Source organism: Sabethes cyaneus, chromosome 1 (genome assembly GCF_943734655.1).
Source record: "Sabethes cyaneus chromosome 1, idSabCyanKW18_F2, whole genome shotgun sequence".
NCBI classification, from domain to species: Eukaryota; Metazoa; Arthropoda; class Insecta; order Diptera; family Culicidae; genus Sabethes; species Sabethes cyaneus.
In genome coordinates this window covers 19,364,448-19,383,922 of record NC_071353.1, presented here as the reverse complement: position 1 = coordinate 19,383,922, position 19,475 = coordinate 19,364,448, and the positions used below count along the sequence as shown (strand labels likewise).

Below are 19,475 nucleotides of genomic sequence, written 5' to 3'. Positions count from 1 at the left end.
TCCCATCTAAGCTCAAATTTGAAATGATGGTTTAATCGGTACGAAGAATGGAAAACGAGTGTTATGTCTGTTTGTCTGTACTTTTTGTCAATTACCTGATAGTCGGTTCTCTGTGCTAATACCGTTCTTGTTTTTTAACGTGGGTTAATTTCAATCCAACCACTGAATAAACAAACATTTTCGGGAGAATAAACAAACGTTTTCGGGTTGTCAGTTTATTGCTATAATAGCGGGGTTGTAGAAAGACCCAGGGCGATCCAGACGTCTAAAAAGTTTAACCTAGAGCGAAACTAAGTACAACCTGAATGAAAAAACAAACGTTTTGACAGCCGTTGGACCTGAGGAAAAACAAAAACGCTATAAAACTTGATGACGCTGCCATCGCTGCTATGTAACTTCAGCACAAGGAAATATTGATAAAGGTACATGGATATTTTTTTATGCGTTTGGCAAACTATTTCTGGAGGGCGCAACCGACAGATTTTACACACAAAAAATCGATTACTTCCTTCGAGCCTGTTAATCTGTTCTCTGTGATAATTGCACATACTATTCATATACGTATAATTTTCATATGTATTTCCGGGAGGACTGTTTTTATATGCGGCGCGTGATAATCATATGGAATTTTATATGGAAATTTACTATTAATTATGTGCAGAATATTTTGAGTGTGGAAGCCGCCACTAGCAGATTTTACACACAAAAAATCGATTACTTTCTTCGAGCCTGTTAGTCTGTTCTCTGTGGTTTTAGTTTGCCACTTACAGCTTGAAGGGTGCTCCATCGTAAAATTACTCGTTGATTACATAAAAACTTTTTACACACTTCTCGTCAATTACCTGGCAGTCTGTTCTCTGTGATCTTATAAGTAATCATTAGTAACCATGATTAATTTTTGGAAATCCCAAGAGATTGATTACTGATAATCAGAGGTAATCAGTACAGACGGTAGATAATCTACAGAAGCGCAAAGAGAAAAATTACCAATTCGGCAACACTTTTATTGTTTATTTTATTTAATCAGTTTTGGCAACCAGTCAGAATTGGATCAATCTCCCTATAATCAGCAGTAAGTTGCGTGAATCGCGAGGTATGTTCCATGGAACTTCGCGAATTACGACGCATATTTTGCAAATTGAACAAGCCAATTGAATTTTTCAAAGCATTATATGATATATCGAGTGTAACTAATCCATATGTTGTTAGTAAATCAATAGTTAAAGTTTTAATATTTCAGGTAGATTACAAAACTTAGTCTTCCCTGCCTATACGAAACACAAGTTTGTTTACTTTGCTCATTTGGTGTCTCGATTTGACGGTTCGATTGGTGTTTTATGCCACGCTCTTTGCGCGTCTGTAGATTATCTACCGTCTGTAGTAATCAGAGGTAATCAGTAATCAAAAGTAGCCTTTTTCAAAGGTGGCGTAGTAATCATAGCTGTTGGAAATCCCTTCGTTAATAAAACCTTGAAGTAATCGCGGATTACTGTGTATTTGTCCCTCGGCTGCAAGGGGTTTCCAACAGCAATGATTACTACGCACCTTTGGAAAAAGTTACTTTTGATTACTTTACTGATTACCTCTGATTACCAGTAATCAATCTCTTGTGATTACTATAAATTAATCATGATTACCAATGATTACTTAAGATTATCATTGATTACTATGCTGATTACCATTGATTACCTAATTAATTCGTAAATGATTACAAAAGTAATCTCTGATTACTACGCACTTATACGCCTTACTGGAAACCCCTTGCTCGGCTGGGATGAACTATGAAATATGTTAAATCGTTTTACCCCCCGTCGGCTTCGGCTTCGATGCGGCAACTCCAACTGTCAAATCTTGCTGAACATGCACGCACACACGTACGCGAAAAAACTCGAATACGTCGCGAAAAGCCATCACCAGCAGTCAAAACTGGAACACCACAATCCTAGCTCGCGGTACCGAACAAATCGAAGCAGCCTGAAGAAAATTTTTGCTGCATTTTCAGTGATTTCCTGTGCTAAAAACTGCCCATTAATATCTGCGATATGTTGACCATTGTTGGCTCTGTTCGGGTTCGGTTATTGTGCCGTTAATCGCGGCCGTTTAGGTTGTGAAATTGTGCGAAATACATCCGCCGTCAGTGAGAAGTTAGCTTAGTTCGAAGGGTTTTTTTTCTTTCACTTTTCCACGCAGGGTGAGACACAGAAAGAAAGAACAGAGAGGTGCCTACCTATCTGGCCCGTGCTGTGCTAGCAACATTAGTAAGAAGAAAAAGAAGTTTTTTCTAGCCTTTTTTTGTGTGTGAGTTTCGGAGTCGACTGAAGTGTGCAAAAACGGCAATTTTTTGGGGGTGGGTTGTGCTCCGGCTGGAACTGATTGCTATCGGAAGGCAGCATTTCCACGCGGATCGGCCAGATTGCTAATGCAGTGAAAATGTGCGATGTTTGTGCGGGATTTTTGAATCTTCTGGGGTCATGTAAGTGTTCACACTATGCTCTGCCTTCACCAACAGTGATGGCCATCTTTAAAAACCCAGTTTTGTTTATTTGCTTGTAGCCTACATGTGAATTTTTTAATTTGATTCTAAATTTTTTTTCTTCTTGTAATCATAGACGAAGCACGTCTAGCTAGCAATGAAACGGAACATCCGGTGTTTTTGTCAAAACGGGAAATCGAGGTTGTCATTGGATATATCCAGTGTTGGCCGGTCCGGCAATGTATGTGTTGTTATCGGGATCCGAAGAATTTCGAAAGATTTAATCTGGTAGTGCAGGCGCTGGTTTATTTCACTGTTTACCAGTTGAAAAACATTAAGACATTGCTTGACCGGGAGGAGCAGAGGAATTCCGTTCGGGATGAGGATAAGAATGAGGCAGACAGTGGCAGTAAAGCTGAGTATGGTAAAAATGACGATGGAAAGGAACGACAGGAGACGGTAGATGATCAAAAAGAACGAAGGCAAAATGTACTGACAGAGGCAACCTTACATGATGACTGTTGGACGTTGTTGGACATGGAGAAACTGCTATTACTCTCCTCGAAGGCATTCCTGCTAAACTTTCCTCTGTACGTCGCCTATAAGCACGGAGTGCATGCGAGGATGGACGAAATTTCGCCACAGGAAGCTCAGACGCTTAGCATATTTTGCGATTTGCATGACAACGAAATACCGGCCTTTTTACTAAGAAATGTTTCCTTATTCTGTACCTCTGGCGGATTTGATGCCATGATGAATAGTTTTGATTATCCAAACCTGCCCGTTCCGATAGCTCATGCGATCACGGCGGCAATTTCGAATTTAAAACTTTGGATTAACTATCGATCGATAATTCAGTTATTTATACCGATAAGGGTTAAGATTCTTCAGTATATGTGTAAACTTTCTGACCAAGATTTGAGATCACCGGCAACGAAAGCGATGGCAGATTTTATGTGGACTGCCATCAAGGATCCGCTCGACTCGCAGATAACTTTCGATACAGAAGGCCTAGCGTTAGCATTCAAGTATTTTACCAGCTCTACGCTGACTATGCGTTTGGCAGGAATGGCTCAAATCAATGCTCACATCAACCTATTCAACGAGATATGTACCACCGAAACGGTTGCCGAAGTGGAGATCGTCGGCCAAAAACTAGCCGATTGGCTGACTGAGAATCAAATTATATCCCATCTATTCGGACCAAACCTTCACGTCGAAGTAATTAAGCAAAGTCACATCGTTTTGAACTTTTTGGCCGTTGAGAATCAGATTACCGAAGAACATATAACTCTCATTTGGCAAGCTGCTCAGTTGAAACATTGCTCGAAACCGATTTATGATATCCTGCCCTCGTTGGTTAAAAACCTTGCGCCCCGTCCGGCTTCGCATTTATACTCGCTTCTTTCCCGTCTCGATCCTAGAGAGCATACTGAACAGTCCATCTATATCGCATCGGCTCTTACTAAGTTGATTTGGGCACGAGATTGCTCGCGTTTAACGCTGATGGATCTAGCTAAGAATAACGTCCTTCGTGAAGCAGCAGCTGCTGCTGCCGCTGCCGCGGCTGCGGCACGAGACGTAGAATTGCCATCTAGCTCTGAAAATTCTGTCTCCGTCGACGGTAGTAACAGCGAAGACGAACCACAGGAGGATGATAGTTCCGATCCGGATCATCCGGTTGCAGCTGCTGCAGCCGCCGCCGCTGCTGCAGCTTCCTGTCGCGTGCATCGAGTGCAGCCGAGTGGAGGAGCCACAACAATGGCACCGGTGGTAGCCGGACCGTCAGGTCTGGGACAAAAAAGTACGGTGGCTACCGTTGCCGCTACGGCCAGCCTAATGGAGGCAGATGAGTCCGACTCGGGCGTGGCCGTGCCGCCACCGTGCAAACAGGCTCGCCATAAAAATTGCTGTGATGAAACAACTGATGGTAAGTTTGGCGATTTCTCATGGATATGTTTCGTAGTAGTTTTGGTAAATTTCAATGTAAATCTATCGATTACAGACAGCATCAAAGTGGAACCAGACATATATGATGTCGATCAGCGATTGAAAGAGAAAATGTAAGTTGTTTCTATCATCTATTGCATGTTTATATGATAGCTAATGTGCTAAATGTATTGCAGGCGTCTTCCGCTTATGAGCAGATCGCTGGCCGTCGCTACCGCGTTCAATGAGGACGCTGGAACGAGCAGCGAAGAGGACTGTTTGGTGGATATGAGCGAAGCCTTCTCAGCCATGAGAAAGAAGATGCTTCGTAAAAAGCGTAAAAAGATCAGTGGATTGACGCGCAAGGAGTTGCAAGAAATGGCTGAAAGCGTATCGGATGTTGAGGACAGTGACTTGCTAGCGGCGATGCTTCCGGACAGTGATTGTAGCGATACAAATTTGCAAAGTTCAGTACTCCGACACATGGGCCCTGGAGTCGCTGGTCCCAGTGGCAGCGGGGTCGTACCACCGGTCGGAGACGACATGCAACCTTTTATGGGTGCGATGAGCGAGGGACACTTGATCAATTTTCTCAATGCGGCCGAAAACGACGGAAGCTGTTCGTCGCCTTTAAGTAACAAATCAGAAAAAAATATGGGCGATTTCGATGACGAAGATTCACCGTGTGAAGAGGAACTGGTTGAGCTGGCCGCTAGAGCTCAATGTTTACATCAGCAATTCCCCTTGCCTCGGCCCCGGTCACTAGATTCCCGTGCGGTACATGAGTCGTCACCACAAGCTCGAACAAACACCCCGAATATCACTCTAACACGATCACATCACGAACGGTTGTCCAGTTCGGGTGGAAGCATTGGTCCTGTGTCACATCCCATGACACCAAGCGCGTCCAGCAGTGGTACACCAACTTCAACCGGTGAAAAAGGCAAGCAACCTCCTACGGCGGCTGGCGGAGGGAAGACACCGCAAGCACCTTCTAAAGAAATGTTATCCGCAGCTACCACTAGTGGAAGCGGTGGAAGTGGCGGAAGCGGAGGAATACCTTCCTCGCCAAACTTCCGATTTCCCGACGTTTGTCAACCGGGAAATACTCTTTTGTGGGACCTACTTCAAGACGATAAAATCGTACGTAAAATTATCCATTTTATAAAGCATCACAATCTAACTGTTCTGTAATTTTCAGGGTCAACTAGGGGAATCACTAGCACTGGAAGCGGAGAAAGTGCTCGGTACACTGCTATGTTTCCACACGGACAAAATCATACGGACGCGTTTCATCGAAGGCTGTCTGCAGAACCTGGCGGAGAACAAAAGTGTCGTGACAAGTCTTCGTTTGCTGCCCAAGCTGTTTGCATCCTTTCAGCAGTTTCGTGACGTAACGACTCATCAGGTTGTTCTGTGGGCAGAACGGCATCACCGCATGATGCATCATTTTTTCAACAATCTCAAATATTACACCAGTGGCGTTAGTCGTGTTGAGCGACAGTCCAGTTCGCAGGATGTTGTGCTGAATCAAATCGGTGGTCCTTTGTACTCGCATGTAACACAGATACAAGTTCGGCTGCAGTTTCTTTCGTCGGTGTTCAGTGACGTTGGCTCGCCAAGGAACTTCAAGCTTGCCCTTAACCAAGTCGATATTTTATGGGCCTGTTTGGCCAATGATCCGGAATGCAGCGATTGTCTGTTTGCGTGGTTGCATGGACAGGTAAAAGGAGGCGATACTCATGCTCTCGGAATCAATGCCATCCAGCATTTGTACTTGAAAAGGCTGTCTGAGCTGAAACCGGAAGGAATTTCCATGGTGGCTCTGGGGCTCTTCCAGCAGCTGTTTACGCTGGGAAGAGAGGATATTATAAGTCACCCAACTGAAGGACAAGGCTCTAGTGACTCCATTGGAATGGAACATTTATGGAAGATAGCACTGAGGGCACATAACACAGATGTTTCTCTAACAGCCATACAGTACATCAATACCTACTACATGGAAAAACAATTAAAGTACGAACATCAGTTCGTTGCCCAATGTATGAACCATCTAACGCAGGCAGTGGAGGAGCTAACTCGACAGGGTCCGGGATCGGAAAACGCACTGATGTGTGTTCAGCGTGCGCTAATGCTGTTAAATACGCATTTAGAAACGTTTCGACGACGGTACGCCTATCATCTCCGACGATGGGCTCTGGAGGGGAAAGAGGTTGGTGCTCACAGTGCTTTACGCAGTGAGGGACCTGGACCTCCGATTCGAATCATCCTTCAACCGGCTGGAGTTCCGGAAAAGTCGGTCCTGCATCTTCATGCAACCGACTTGGTAGCTGATTTGAAAGCCGAGATCGGAAAGTGGTGGGAAACCGTACAGGGTAACGTTAAGACTGCGCACAACGAAGCTGCCTCCAGGACCGGTTCCGGGGCAGTTCTTGGTCTTCTGCTTAGTGAAGGTCCTTTGCGAATTATCACCCAAGGGCAGGAGATAACGGCCGAGTACGATGAACGAAGTCTTGCTGATGTTGGCTTCAAAGACAACCAGATGGTCTATGTTTCCATGGGAAGCCGTGGTGGTCGTCGGCGCGATCATCATGATCATCCCTCGATGCAGCCACCGCCTGCAAAAGACTGTCTACCGACTCTACTGCTACTGAAAAGTCCATATTTCGAGCAATTATTTAAACTTATGCAAACTTTAGGTGATATGAAACTAGTTGGACCGGGCGGTCGCATGCAGCCGAACACGAAAGCACAGCTGCTTTCCCGTCGAGTCTGGGACATTCTGGCCGTACTTCCTACGGCGCCATCATTCCTGAACACACTGAAAATCCTTTCGTTCGATGATTTTGATTGTGACTCCAAAGGCGAATCCAGTGCGTCGGATACCCCTTGCTATAGTTTGAAAGAGATCTTGGACCCGAGAAATCTGCAAAAGTTCATGTACTCACTGCACATCGTGGAAAGCCTGTGCAAGTCCAAATTCATGGGCAGTTGTTGCAGTGGCTTAACAGGCAGCCCCGTCACGACGGGCCCGATTGGTGTTCCTATCGCAGCCACCTCTGGAATGCCCGGTGGTTCTCGTTCGGCCATCGGAACCAGTGCAGCTAGCGCAAAAAGTTTGTCGGTAAAAAATCAACTTAAATTAAAAATATCCACCTCGAAGTCGCTCAAAATGCAAAATCAAAAAATTGCAAAGCAACAAACGCCGCAAGGGTTGTCTGCCACCACTGGTAGTGGATTGTCGGTTGTTTCCGATGGGAAAAATAGTTTATCGCCGTCAAGTGGTGAAAAGAAAATGGATCTGGGCGAAGGTTGCGGAGAAGGTGAGGAAAAAAGCAGCTCCAGTGAGGCGGAAAATAAGGAAAACAAGGCGTCGTCCGAAACCACGCAGGAAAAGTTGGAGAAACCAGGGGAGAACGACAAGGATGATCAGGCGAAGAACGAGCCTATGTCGGCAGCTGCAGATACTGAAAGTCGGTGAGTGGTTAATCGTATTTTCTATAAGTTTTTTTTGACGACAGACTCCCTCATTGTTCTACATTTCCACCATTATGTTGAAATTGTAATATCCGACGCAAAAGGTCAAGGATTTTTAACGTAGAACTAAGTTTTTGTTTTCTATATTGGGGTGCACTTTAAAAGTTCGAGAAATAAGCATGCAACGAAACGTGGTTATGTTTTGCACGCTAATAACTCTGCTATTTTTCAATGGATTTCGGAGATATTTGCATCAATGATCAGAACTTTTTCTAAAAATTGATTAATATAGCAAATATAAAAAAAAATTGTCAAATCACTTTTGAAAAAAGCATAAATATTAGACATTGCCAGAACTAACGAATTAGCCAATCACATGGAAGCACACTTTTGCTTCCCAGGTCCGGTACGACAAGCTTATATACCGGCGGTTTCGTTTGTTTCGATTCTAAAAAAAAGTGACGAACCCTTGCTTTCCAACAGGACAGGAATTATTCATTATCAGTAAACCTGGACCAAATTGAAGTCCTGAAGGTAAACAATTTTGTAAAAATTCGAAACTACCTTTGCTCTTTGATCGGTGTTATTATTTAAACATTGAACCTAGACGAATTCGATGTCCTGCAAGTAAACAAATTTGTAAGAGTGTAAAGCTGTCCTATCAATTATCCCTGCCCTTCGATCGATCTTATCATTTGAACATTAAATCTAGATAAAGTTGATGTCCTAAAAGTAAAGCACTGAAGAAAAGAACGCACCTACCTGCTCGACCGATTGTGTCGATATACTATAAAAATATATTTTCCCAACTGAATTCTTGTATAAAAACGTGGTGGATGGAATATTCTAGCATGTGACATGAGGGACAAATTTTCAGTGTTTATTCAAAGCTCCGCCATGAAATTCTTTACAAGTTTTTGATTTAATTGCTGTAAAGTACAAAATAACCGAAAAGCAGAGTGCCAAGAAAACTTCCAATGTACTTAGAACAATATTAATTGAAAACTTTCGAACAAGCATACATCAAAGCGATATGTCATAATAAATGTTTGCCACTCAAAAGTCTATAAAAGTGGTATCACCAAAGGATGTGTGATTGTGACTTGGTGGTTTAATTCAACGCGCTGGCAAGACTGTCATCTGCATACAATTTGAGTGAAGCCAAAATGTATGGTCCAGTGGTCCAGGTTGACAGCTTGCCTTTTAATTATATTCGTTAAAGCCCTATTCATGCGGATACATTAAGTAAACTGATTGTAGTTAAGTAAAAAGCTCTTCTATTTTCCGAAATATTCTTAGTGACACCGAGCATTAAGAATTTTTTAGTTTAACATTTCAAAGATGGAGAAAGACGCACGATCTGTGTCTAAAAATAGCCCAACCCATGTCGCTACCAGGGTTGCCACATGCACAGATTATTCTGTGTTTAACAGATATTTGAAAGAAATCGCCTGTACAGAATCTGTATGCATAGAATACAGATTTTCGCCAAATTACACAGATTAAACAGATTTTTGAGCTTTTACATGAGAGTGAAAAAGACGGAAATAGGCAGCAAAATGACTCTCTATCTCTTTCACTCTCATTGTTTTGCATTGGATAGATTTTTGTACAGATATTTTTCCTCGCCGTACAGATTGTCAGATTTTTTCAACAAAAAACACAGAACTATATGTGGCATCCCTCTCGCTACCTTAATAAGGGGGGTTGTGCAGTCTCCTTTTGTCCAGCGCCTCATGTCGACAAAACATGTTCGCGAATCACTCCGCTCGTCTCGCTATCTAAAAGCATCTTCCTTTTATAGCACGACTGAACATTGATAGACCTAGTATTGTAGTTAAACATTTTTTTATATTGAGACACCTAAAATCGATGAGAGTAATGTCCCGGTAAGAATACTAATTGCTGGAAGCGATGTGATTTAGAACTTGCTGACAATATACGTACACAGAAGCTCAGCAGGGTGCGTATGACTTGTGATGAGATGTGATGTGATGCTGTATGTAGGTGCGAAGGGATGACCAAGTAAGGTGGTTCGATGAAGGCAGGCTGCGGTGCAAGCTGGGCGCGTTGAACGGAGATAGGATGTGCAAGCCGAACGAGAATGTGAAAGGGCTGTTGCATCTTACCACTGCGCATACACGGTGTTATTTAGTTTTAGAGGAAGGCGGTGCAGCAGTTCGGTTGTCACGAATGCTTTTTTTTTTGCTGGGTCCTGCTAGTCACGTCACACATCTGGCATATGACCTGCTGATGATGAATAGACACTGCTAACTCGCTTCGGCGCTTCGCATGATGAAACGCTGATCACTAGCAGTTATGAAAAATTTGCTGGCACAAGCAGAACTGCAATGGCTGCCGCGTAAGTTGATTACCGTTGAACTTATGTTGATGGCTACTTATCTTGAGTTGGTGTTGGGATGGCGGTTCGGTCGACGCAGTTGACCAAACGTGCCATCCCTGTTTGCTTGGGTTGCAGGAACCGCCTGGCCACGCTTGGCTTGTGGCTCGATGAAAACATGTGACTGGAGTCGTATGCCCAAGGAATTTTTTGTTGTATAGTAGTTTATCAAGCGTTTGTTTTACGGGTATTAGCTATACAATAATCGAATAAACTACTCTTAGAAAAAAATGTATGTTCGATGAACAACACAGATTAGGGGCCTTATTCACGCAGTCACCTCTCACACGCGCCTTATTCTTATAGTCATCTTCACCAGTGTTACGAAGCCCACACTCGTGTGGTCTAATTTTTTCCCACGTGTACTTATTCTAACTAACACGCCGGCATAAGCATCCATATCGGACTCTCGCTCTTATTTATTCATGCACCGCGACGAGTTTTTGCGAGTGTGTATTTAGCTAACAGCTACGGTCGTCGCTCTCGTTCGTCATTGCAGCTCGAGCTGCTGATTCCGATTACTCGCAAGGGCTCGCACTCCTGCCCGTGAGTAGAATCGAGAAAAGAAAAAGTAATGCAAAATCTGTATCCCAGTGCGCTACTAGGTCTCACGGCGAATTGATTTCTCACGAGTTATTTGACTCGCGTGTAAGCTATGTAAAAAGACGATATGAAGCCGTGCTTTCGCGATTGTGTAGGTAGCAGAATGTGTGCACACAGCAAAGGCGGTTGTTTGTTCTACGCTTGCGTGAGTGGCGTAAGCATTGAATGCTACGCTTCTGTTTCTCTTGCTTGAGAGTAAGTATCGCTGACTTCTCGCTCGATTTGCAACACTGATCCTCACCTCCCCTTACAGGCCCCATTCGATTTGTACAGTCACCCAGGTGAACCGAGTCATCTAAGTGACTCCCAGAATCGCAAATTGTGCTTTCGCCTAAAAAATCAGAGGGGTTGTGTGGAAGACACGACCGGATATATAGGTGACGCAGGACTACGTAAGTCTCTTTGCAGTGATGATAGTGGCATGTATTCACGCTTGTAATCATTCGATTCTTCAAATATACATGCTATACGCAACATATATACATGCTACATGCGTTGTATGTAACTCAAAAGATTGTGCATTTGAAAACAATTTAACAAAATCAAGAACACAAACTATTGCTTTCCTGCTACCTTACTGAAATTAAAGATTGTTTTTATTATCCATGGTTTCCCACGTTGAAGGGATTTTACCAATTCAATCCTATTTTATCAACAGCACATCTTTCCACTACAGTTCTAATGAAACGGCAAGCATGCGTATTCATACAGAGTCGTATTATAACCAAACACTACAGCTATAGCACAATTTTCCAATACAAATATCAAGTTCGCCGAGGTTTAGTCGTCTCGCAGCAAAGAATTTGCGATCTGTTGGGACAACGGACTTGCGTAATTTTTTCTGGCACACTTCCCTAACACAGACATCAAATTGGACTAGGTTTAATCGCGTTCGTAAGAAATCTGTTGGCACGAGGGGGCTTTGTTACTCTCTCTGGCGTACTTCCCAAGCAAGGACATCAAAATGGTCTAGGTTTAACCGCGGTGTTAACAAATCTTGTTGAAATGAGGAAACTGTCACTTGTTTTGGCTTACTTCCCAAGCACAGATATCAATTTTGTATAGGTTTAGATCATCGTAAAGAATCTTCCAACCAATCACGAAGCGAGAATTCTGGTAAAACACAGGTTCATTATTTTCAATTTTTCAATAGGTCATCATCAAGAATCCATACATTTCTTCATTTGGATCAATTCTTAGAAGATTTTCCGATCGATTGGTGTAAGAATATTGAAAATCGATTGGAAAACCGCTGAGCTATTAGCGCTCAAAACCTTTCATTTTTCGTGACGCTCCCATATTTCGATTTTTTTGAATGACACCCTATCTCAAAACTTGCCGTAAGACGTAGTCCTACGTCAAAATTTAGGCGAGGTGACTGCGAGGGGGAGAGACCTCCAGAAATTGTCCAGTCAATTTGAAAACCACAACGCTGCGTGACTCAAAACCAGCTCTGCAGAAATCCAAACTCGGTACGTCTGGGATATCACACGAATCCAAATCGGTTCTGTCATCCTGATAGAAATGTCAAGGGTTGGGTAGTTAGAGTCGAGGCGTAGCAGTGGTTTACTCGCTTCAAACACTTCACATGAAGCTATGTCATTAATGAGTGCTAAAATCAAGCAGGTTGTAATCAGTTTCATGTTTTTTTTTTGCGTTGGGTTGTGTAAACTGCGCCCATCCAGCAGCGTGTAACATGCTGCAGACAGCCGTGCAGTTGCCCAGGCTGGCCCCAACCAAGGGCGCTAGCTTTAGGGACGCTAAAAACGACCTAAATCTTAGTAAGACACTCTCGAGTGTAGCGAAGTATTTGACATAGGGAGTTGTACGATGCATGTATGTCAGCCCATTTTAAAAAAATGATAAATTTCGAAGGAATACAGATTTAAGAAACAAGGGGGTGGCTGCTGGCTGCCAAAATGTCACGCTACGATGCTCTGGAACCAACCTAGAATCTGATTCAAAACTTGATGAAAAAAATGTGGTTCAAAACATGGTCCACAATCTAGTCCAAATCTGTTCCGAAATCTGAAACAAAATTAGATGAAAAGTGTGGCTCACACTATAGTCCAGTCCCAAAATATGGTCCAAGTTCAGAATCTGGCTCAAAATCTGACCCTAATCTAGTTTAAAATCTGATCAAAAATGTGGTCCAAAATATGATCCAAAATGTAGTCCAAAATGTGGTTAATAATCTGACCCAATTTGAGAATCTGGTCCAAAATTAGATCCAAAAGCTGATGAAAAATGTGCTTCAGAATCTGATCCAGGCTCAAAATCTGATCAAAAATGTGGTCCTATATATTATCCAAAACCGAGGAATCTGATGAAGGTGAAACATCTGGCTCAAGTCCAGAAACTGGTCCAAATGATGACCAAATTCTAATTAAAAATGAAGTCCAAAATCAAATGTAGTTCAAATTCTAGTTTAATTTTGTTCAAAAATTTGTTATAAAAACTGGAATAAAATTTGATAAAAAATGTAGTCAATCCAGGTCCAAAGTACTGTCTAGGTCTAGAATCTGGTTCAAAACCAAACCTTGGTGGTGTGAAATCTGATCAAAAATTAGGTCCAAAATCTGGTTCCAGTTCCAGAATCTGGACCATATTGATGCAAAATCTGGTTCAAAATCTGATAAAAAATGTGGTCCAAAATCTAAGCATAGTTCACAACCTGTTCCAGGTTTAGAATCTGGTCCAAAATGTTATCAAAAATGTGTTCCAAAATTTTATTCAAAATCTGATAAAAATGTGGTCCAAAATTTGTTCTAGAATCTGATGCAGCTCTGAGATTTTGTTCAGATCGAGAATCTGATCCAAAATCTAATCAAAAACGAGGTCCAAAATCTGATGTAAACTGTGGTCCAAATATTATAAAAATGTGGTCCAGAATCTGATGTAGGTCCAAAATGTGGTCCAGATCAGGTCTAGAATCTGGGTCCAAAATCCATACCGAATCATGACTTGATTAAAAATGTAGTTCAAAATTTGGTGCAGAATCTGGTCCAAATTGTTCCAAAATCTGAAACAATAGTTGTTAAAAAATGCGGTTCGCAATCTAGCCCAGGTCTAAAATATGGTTCAGGACCGGAATATGGTTCAAAACATGATTCTAAATCTGGTTGGTGGTTTAAAAACTGATCAAAAGACTGTGGCCCAAAATTTAGTAAAAAATGTGGTCCAAAATCTAATCCAGAATCTAGTCCCAATCTGTTCCAAAATTGGTTACAAAATTTGTTAAAAAATGTGGTCCAGAATTTATCGCATGTTCAGAATCTGGCTGGTGACTTAAAGTCATCAAAAATAATAAATTTGCCAAGGCTGCCACAGTGTCACGTTACGGCTCTGGCTGCCGATATGGATTGTAGAAAATCAGCAACAGAAGCACCATCATCCACATGTTACCACACTATACCAGACTGATCGAAATCAGGCGAGATTACTACCGTCTAAGCGCGTAACATTGAAGTCAATTGAGTTAATATGCTAATGTTTATTTGAGCGTCTTAGTAGAATACCTGAAACGATAAAAAAGAAGAAAACAAAAGTTTTTTATATCCTTTAATAGTAGTAGAATTAAAGGATGCAAATAACTTTTGTTTTCTTCTTTTTTATCGTTTGAGTTAATATGATTTTCAATTGAGATAAAATCGGATCTATGGTCGGGTGGTATTTAGATAGCTCCTAAACTAATGGTGTCGGGTCAGCATAGCTGATCAAATGTCTGGTCAATACAACAACGCCGTAGTCACAGTCGGGTCATCAGAAACAAGTCGTCAATTTTAGTATGAAGTTCACGAACGTTCTGGTAGTATATCCGAAGTCCAGTAGTCGGTGTACCGTCAAGCAAGGTTTCACTAGATAGAGACTGATGATGGATCATCAAGCTGCGTAGTAGGTACTAGAAGCACGGTACAGGTCAATGGATGACTGAGAGTTAGCAAACCCTCAGAGTCCTAAAGGGACTGGAGAAGTAAGTGCCATTGGGAAGATAAACCGGAGCCAGAGTTAACGCGAGGTCCACCCAATGGAGTACTACTAGGAGCGGGGTCAATAGGAGGTAGCCATATCGCTGAATTTACTCGAGCATCGTCAAATTCCTTGAATACAATCCCATGTGGCCAAGTATCAGGGTTCAGGGTTGCAGTTTTGAACGTCAGTGCAATGCCAGCTTTGAACGAAAACGAAACTGAGCGATAGAAAGTCGATCCTCTTTTGCACCATTGGGACAATGGCATACTGAATTTGCAGACCATCTCGTACAAGCGTCTCGACGACGTTGGATATCACTGTGGAGTGGAACTGCGAGAGTCACCCCAGGAATAACTTAGGCTAGGAGCTGGTCACAAGCTTTACATGGTTCTCGTCAGGTCTAGTGCCGGCCTGCCAATTTATTTGCCGACGCTTTGAAGTACGATCGCGATAACAGCTTCGAGAGATGAAACAATGCGAACTTCATCAGTTTTGCACACTCATCGCACATCCAGAATAGCTTGGCTTTTCATAGATAATCTTCTGAACGGACCGTTCAGACCAGCGCACCTAGTGTGGCAAACTTGGTGACAAAAGCACATTCCGCGACCCGCAACTGCCAATATTCCAATCGTACTTATTTGATTTCCACTTGTCTGATATCTCACACGGCAGTCATTTTGGACCGCGGGTATTCGTATTCATGAAATTCCGATGTTCATGTTAAAAAAAATAAAATGTGTAAAATGTAAAGTGAAATCTTTGGGCAATTATGATACAATGTGGCCATCGCCATCATATTCACTTATTGAAATTGAAATATCTTTTCGTTGTTCGACGACGAAGGCGATGCTTGTCCTTCTTGACTTTACTCGAAACAAGTAAATTAATGACGAAATAATTACAATGTTTTTTATATGCAATTTTTTATTTTACTTAAAAAACGCACTGTTAAACTTTATTAAACAATTGATTTCTTATATTGCATTTTCTTGTCCACAGAACGCCATCGGATCATCCTGCAGTCGCGCAGCCGAAGCTTACCGCCAGCCCCCCGAACACCTCGATGGAATGGAGTGAGCAATTCATCCGCTGCGGAGGCCTCGCTCATCTGTTTCAAATCTTCATATCGGGTGTGCTGCAGAAGCAAACCAGCGCCAAGGATGCTGGGGACGATGTGAACGAGTGGCGCCACGATTGTCTGGCCAGTTTGCTACGAATCCTGTGCCTGCTGGGCATGGAAGAGTTTAAACCGGAGAACGAGAATGCTATCGTCATACCGAAGCTCAACCGAAACACACTGATGCTGATGGAGGTACGGGTGACACTCGAGCGGATCGCTTCGATTTTGAACGAGGAATCACAACCGTTAAGTTTGCACCACTTCAAAACCGGACTCTTCGGGCGGGCGCAGGTTATACATTACGCCATGAACCTGCTGGTGTGCTATGCCCATTCACTGTCGGAAGTTCGGTCGACATTGTGGAAAGTGGAATCCAACCTGGCCTGGGTGCAACGTTTGATCCTAGATGATCCTGAACCCGCCGTACGTAGAGAAGCTTGTGCCGCTCTGTACCGGATGTGTTTAGGCAATGGTCAAACATACTACGAATTAATGGCTCCACTGCTGTCGAAATTGGTATCATTGCTGCCACTGGCGGAAAAGATGCGACCGCAGATTCAAGCATATCATCTGTCACCGGATGAGGGGAAGGAACCATATGGTCCAGCTTGTCGGGATTACTTTTGGCTACTGTGTCGTTTGGTAGATTCCCTGTCCCCGGAATTGGTGAAAGACTGTGGTGGAGAGTTAAGCAGGAAGCCAGCAGCTACTGGCTCAATTGGAATCGAATCGATGTGCCGGCAGGTTTCGAAAAGCATTCTTGATCGAGACTATTTAGAAGGTCGTCATGGAAGCCCAGATGATGGCCTATTTGGACTGCTAAATCTGATGGCTAATCTGGTGAAATTTGATCCACAGTTTAAGTTCAGTGATGATGGTCAAGAATTTATTGCTAAGATCTTTCAATCGCTTTTTGAGCTTCCGTCACCGGAAGATCGCGAGAAACCAAAATGCAAGAGTCATGGTGCACGCGCCGCAGCCTATGACTTGTTGGTTGAAATGTGCAAAGGTGCTCCGAAGAACTATCTTATGCTACACGGCAAACTTATGCAGCAGCATCGTGCGGGTCCTCACTCACCTTATCCTTGGGACTATTGGCCACGGGACGAGGGACGCTCTGAGTGTGGCTACGTAGGCCTCACTAATTTGGGTGCAACCTGCTACATGGCGTCCTGCATTCAGCACCTCTTCATGACTCCCCAAACTCGTGATGCTATTCTTTCCGTTTCACCAGATGCTCCCCAGAAGCACAAAGCAACCCTCTACGAATTGCAACGAATGTTTGCCTACTTGATGGAATCTGAACGTAAAGCTTACTGTCCCCGATCGTTTTGTCGGGTCTACCAAATGGATCATCAACCGCTGAACACTGGCGAGCAGAAAGACATGGCAGAATTCTTCATCGATTTGGTATCGAAACTGGAGGAAATGACCCCAGAACTGAAGTTTCTGGTTAAGCGCGTATTTTGCGGTGTCATCAGCAACAATGTGGTGTCTTTAGTGAGTTTTGTAGATGTTGATCCCGTTTTACTATTGGTTTACTCAAATATCGGTCGTCGTATACTAACACGTGTTTTTTACATTTTAGGACTGCGGACATGTTAGTAGGACGTTGGAAGAGTTCTACACGGTACGATGTCAAGTGGCTGATATGCGTAATTTGCATGAATCTCTGGACGAAGTCACAGTGAAGGACACCCTGGAGGGAGATAACATGTATACCTGTTCACAGTGTGGTAAAAAAGTTCGAGCAGAAAAACGTGCATGTTTCAAGAAATTGCCGCAGATTTTGTGTTTCAACACGATGCGTTACACATTTAACATGGTGACGATGTTGAAGGAGAAGGTTAACACCCATTTTAGTTTCCCGATGCGGTTGGACATGTCAGGTTACGTCGAGAAGACATTGATGCCTCAGCATTACCAGGAGGAAAAGCGAAAGTCAGAATTGAGGAGGTCTTCTTCGAGAAACGTCAGTGAATCGAGTACTTCTGATGGCGGAATGTTGGTCTCTGGTGGAGAGGATAAAAAGGAAGAAAAAGTAAGCTCCTCCGATGGACAAGACGGTCAGTTGGCTTCCACGTCGTCAGCGGCTTTGAAAAACAATAACGAAGCTTTGGAAAAGGCTGAAATACAGAAGCAACAGCAGACGCTCGACGAGGAAGATTCGGAAGATTTTAACGAACATTACGAGTATGATTTGGTAGGCGTTACAGTTCACACGGGTAATGCCGATGGCGGACATTATTACAGTTTTATTAAGGAACGAAACGAGGATAGTAATCCGAACCACCAGGAACGTTGGTTCCTCTTTAACGATGCTGAAGTAAAGCTTTTCGATCCGTCGCAGATTGCGGCGGAATGCTTCGGTGGAGAAATGACGGTAAGTAGTATTTTTTCCACCTAAATTCACCCGAATTAATTCACAATCATTGGTAACATTTTAGAGTAAAACATACGACTCAGTGACAGAGAAATATCTTGACTTTAGTTTTGAGAAAACTAACTCCGCCTACATGTTGTTCTATGAATGGCGCTCGAATCGAGGCACCAACATTCAGCGAGATCAGGCAGAGCAGCAGGCAAGCAAACCGTACACTTGTACGTCTACATCGACTTTTGCATCGGCAACATCATCATCCAGTTCGTCGGTATTAATTCCAACTACTACCAACGCCAGTGATTCTACGATTCCACTATTCATCGCATCCGGTAGTCAGTTCAGCGAATCCAGCAGTAGCACAAATTGCAGCAATGTCTTATCGTCAACCGAAATGCGCCTGGAACCCACTGAAGGATGCAATGAATCGCAGCCGAGAACACGAATCGAGAATATCTCAACGGCTTCACACCCGTCGTCGGCATCATCTATCCGTGACGCAGAGCAGACTGAGAAAATCACCCATATACACCCTAGTGAAGTACCAGCGGTAGTAGACAACCTAAGTAATCTAAGTAAATGTGATATAGATGTTAAGACTAGCATTAGAAGTGATACTTCCGCCGTTCCATCGCTGGCGCCATCGTCCTCCTCGCCATCACCGTTAGCCGCGCTACAAGCCAGCTCGTTGAGCATTCTTCCACCGTCTGGTCCCCTGCTGGGACCTGCCATGCTACCTTCCCCTTCGTCATCGTACTCGTCAATCTCATCACTGTCGGCACTCACTGCTACAGCAGGAGGGAACGTTGGATTGCCGCTCAGTGCCGTCGTTCAGCAGGCGTCGATTTCCAGTGCTCTCCAACCCTGCCCATCATCGTCTTCATCGTCATCCAATGCGTTAGTCTGTGGGCCATCTCTGGTCGGATTGATAGGTCGCTTGGGGCCCCCGCCCAAGCGAAAGCGGAAAATACTCAGCCAAGAATTGGAAGAATGGATCTGGCAAGATAACCGACACTTTTTGCAAGATCGAAACATCTTCGAGCATACATATTTCAAGTAAGGTCTTTTGCGATTTTTTGAAGCAGTACAATTTTACTTATTGCAATTCATCTTTGCA

At 43.3% G+C, this 19,475-nt stretch overlaps 1 protein-coding gene across 3 annotated transcripts in view; it reads left to right on the top strand.

Annotated features, from left to right (window-relative positions):
- The first annotated feature begins 1,931 nt into the window (after positions 1-1,931).
- The window catches only part of LOC128732890 (ubiquitin carboxyl-terminal hydrolase puf), a 28,846-nt gene continuing 11,302 nt past the window's right edge, over positions 1,932-19,475 (top strand). For all 3 annotated transcript variants that reach the window (XM_053826321.1, XM_053826320.1, XM_053826319.1), the window contains exons 1-8: positions 1,932-2,473; positions 2,610-4,403; positions 4,479-4,536; positions 4,600-5,545; positions 5,604-7,879; positions 15,858-17,478; positions 17,567-18,361; positions 18,426-19,414. In XM_053826321.1, the coding sequence (XP_053682296.1) occupies positions 2,431-2,473; positions 2,610-4,403; positions 4,479-4,536; positions 4,600-5,545; positions 5,604-7,879; positions 15,858-17,478; positions 17,567-18,361; positions 18,426-19,414 (8,522 nt within the window). In that variant the 5' untranslated portion in view covers positions 1,932-2,430. The remainder of the gene's footprint in view (positions 2,474-2,609; positions 4,404-4,478; positions 4,537-4,599; positions 5,546-5,603; positions 7,880-15,857; positions 17,479-17,566; positions 18,362-18,425; positions 19,415-19,475) is intronic.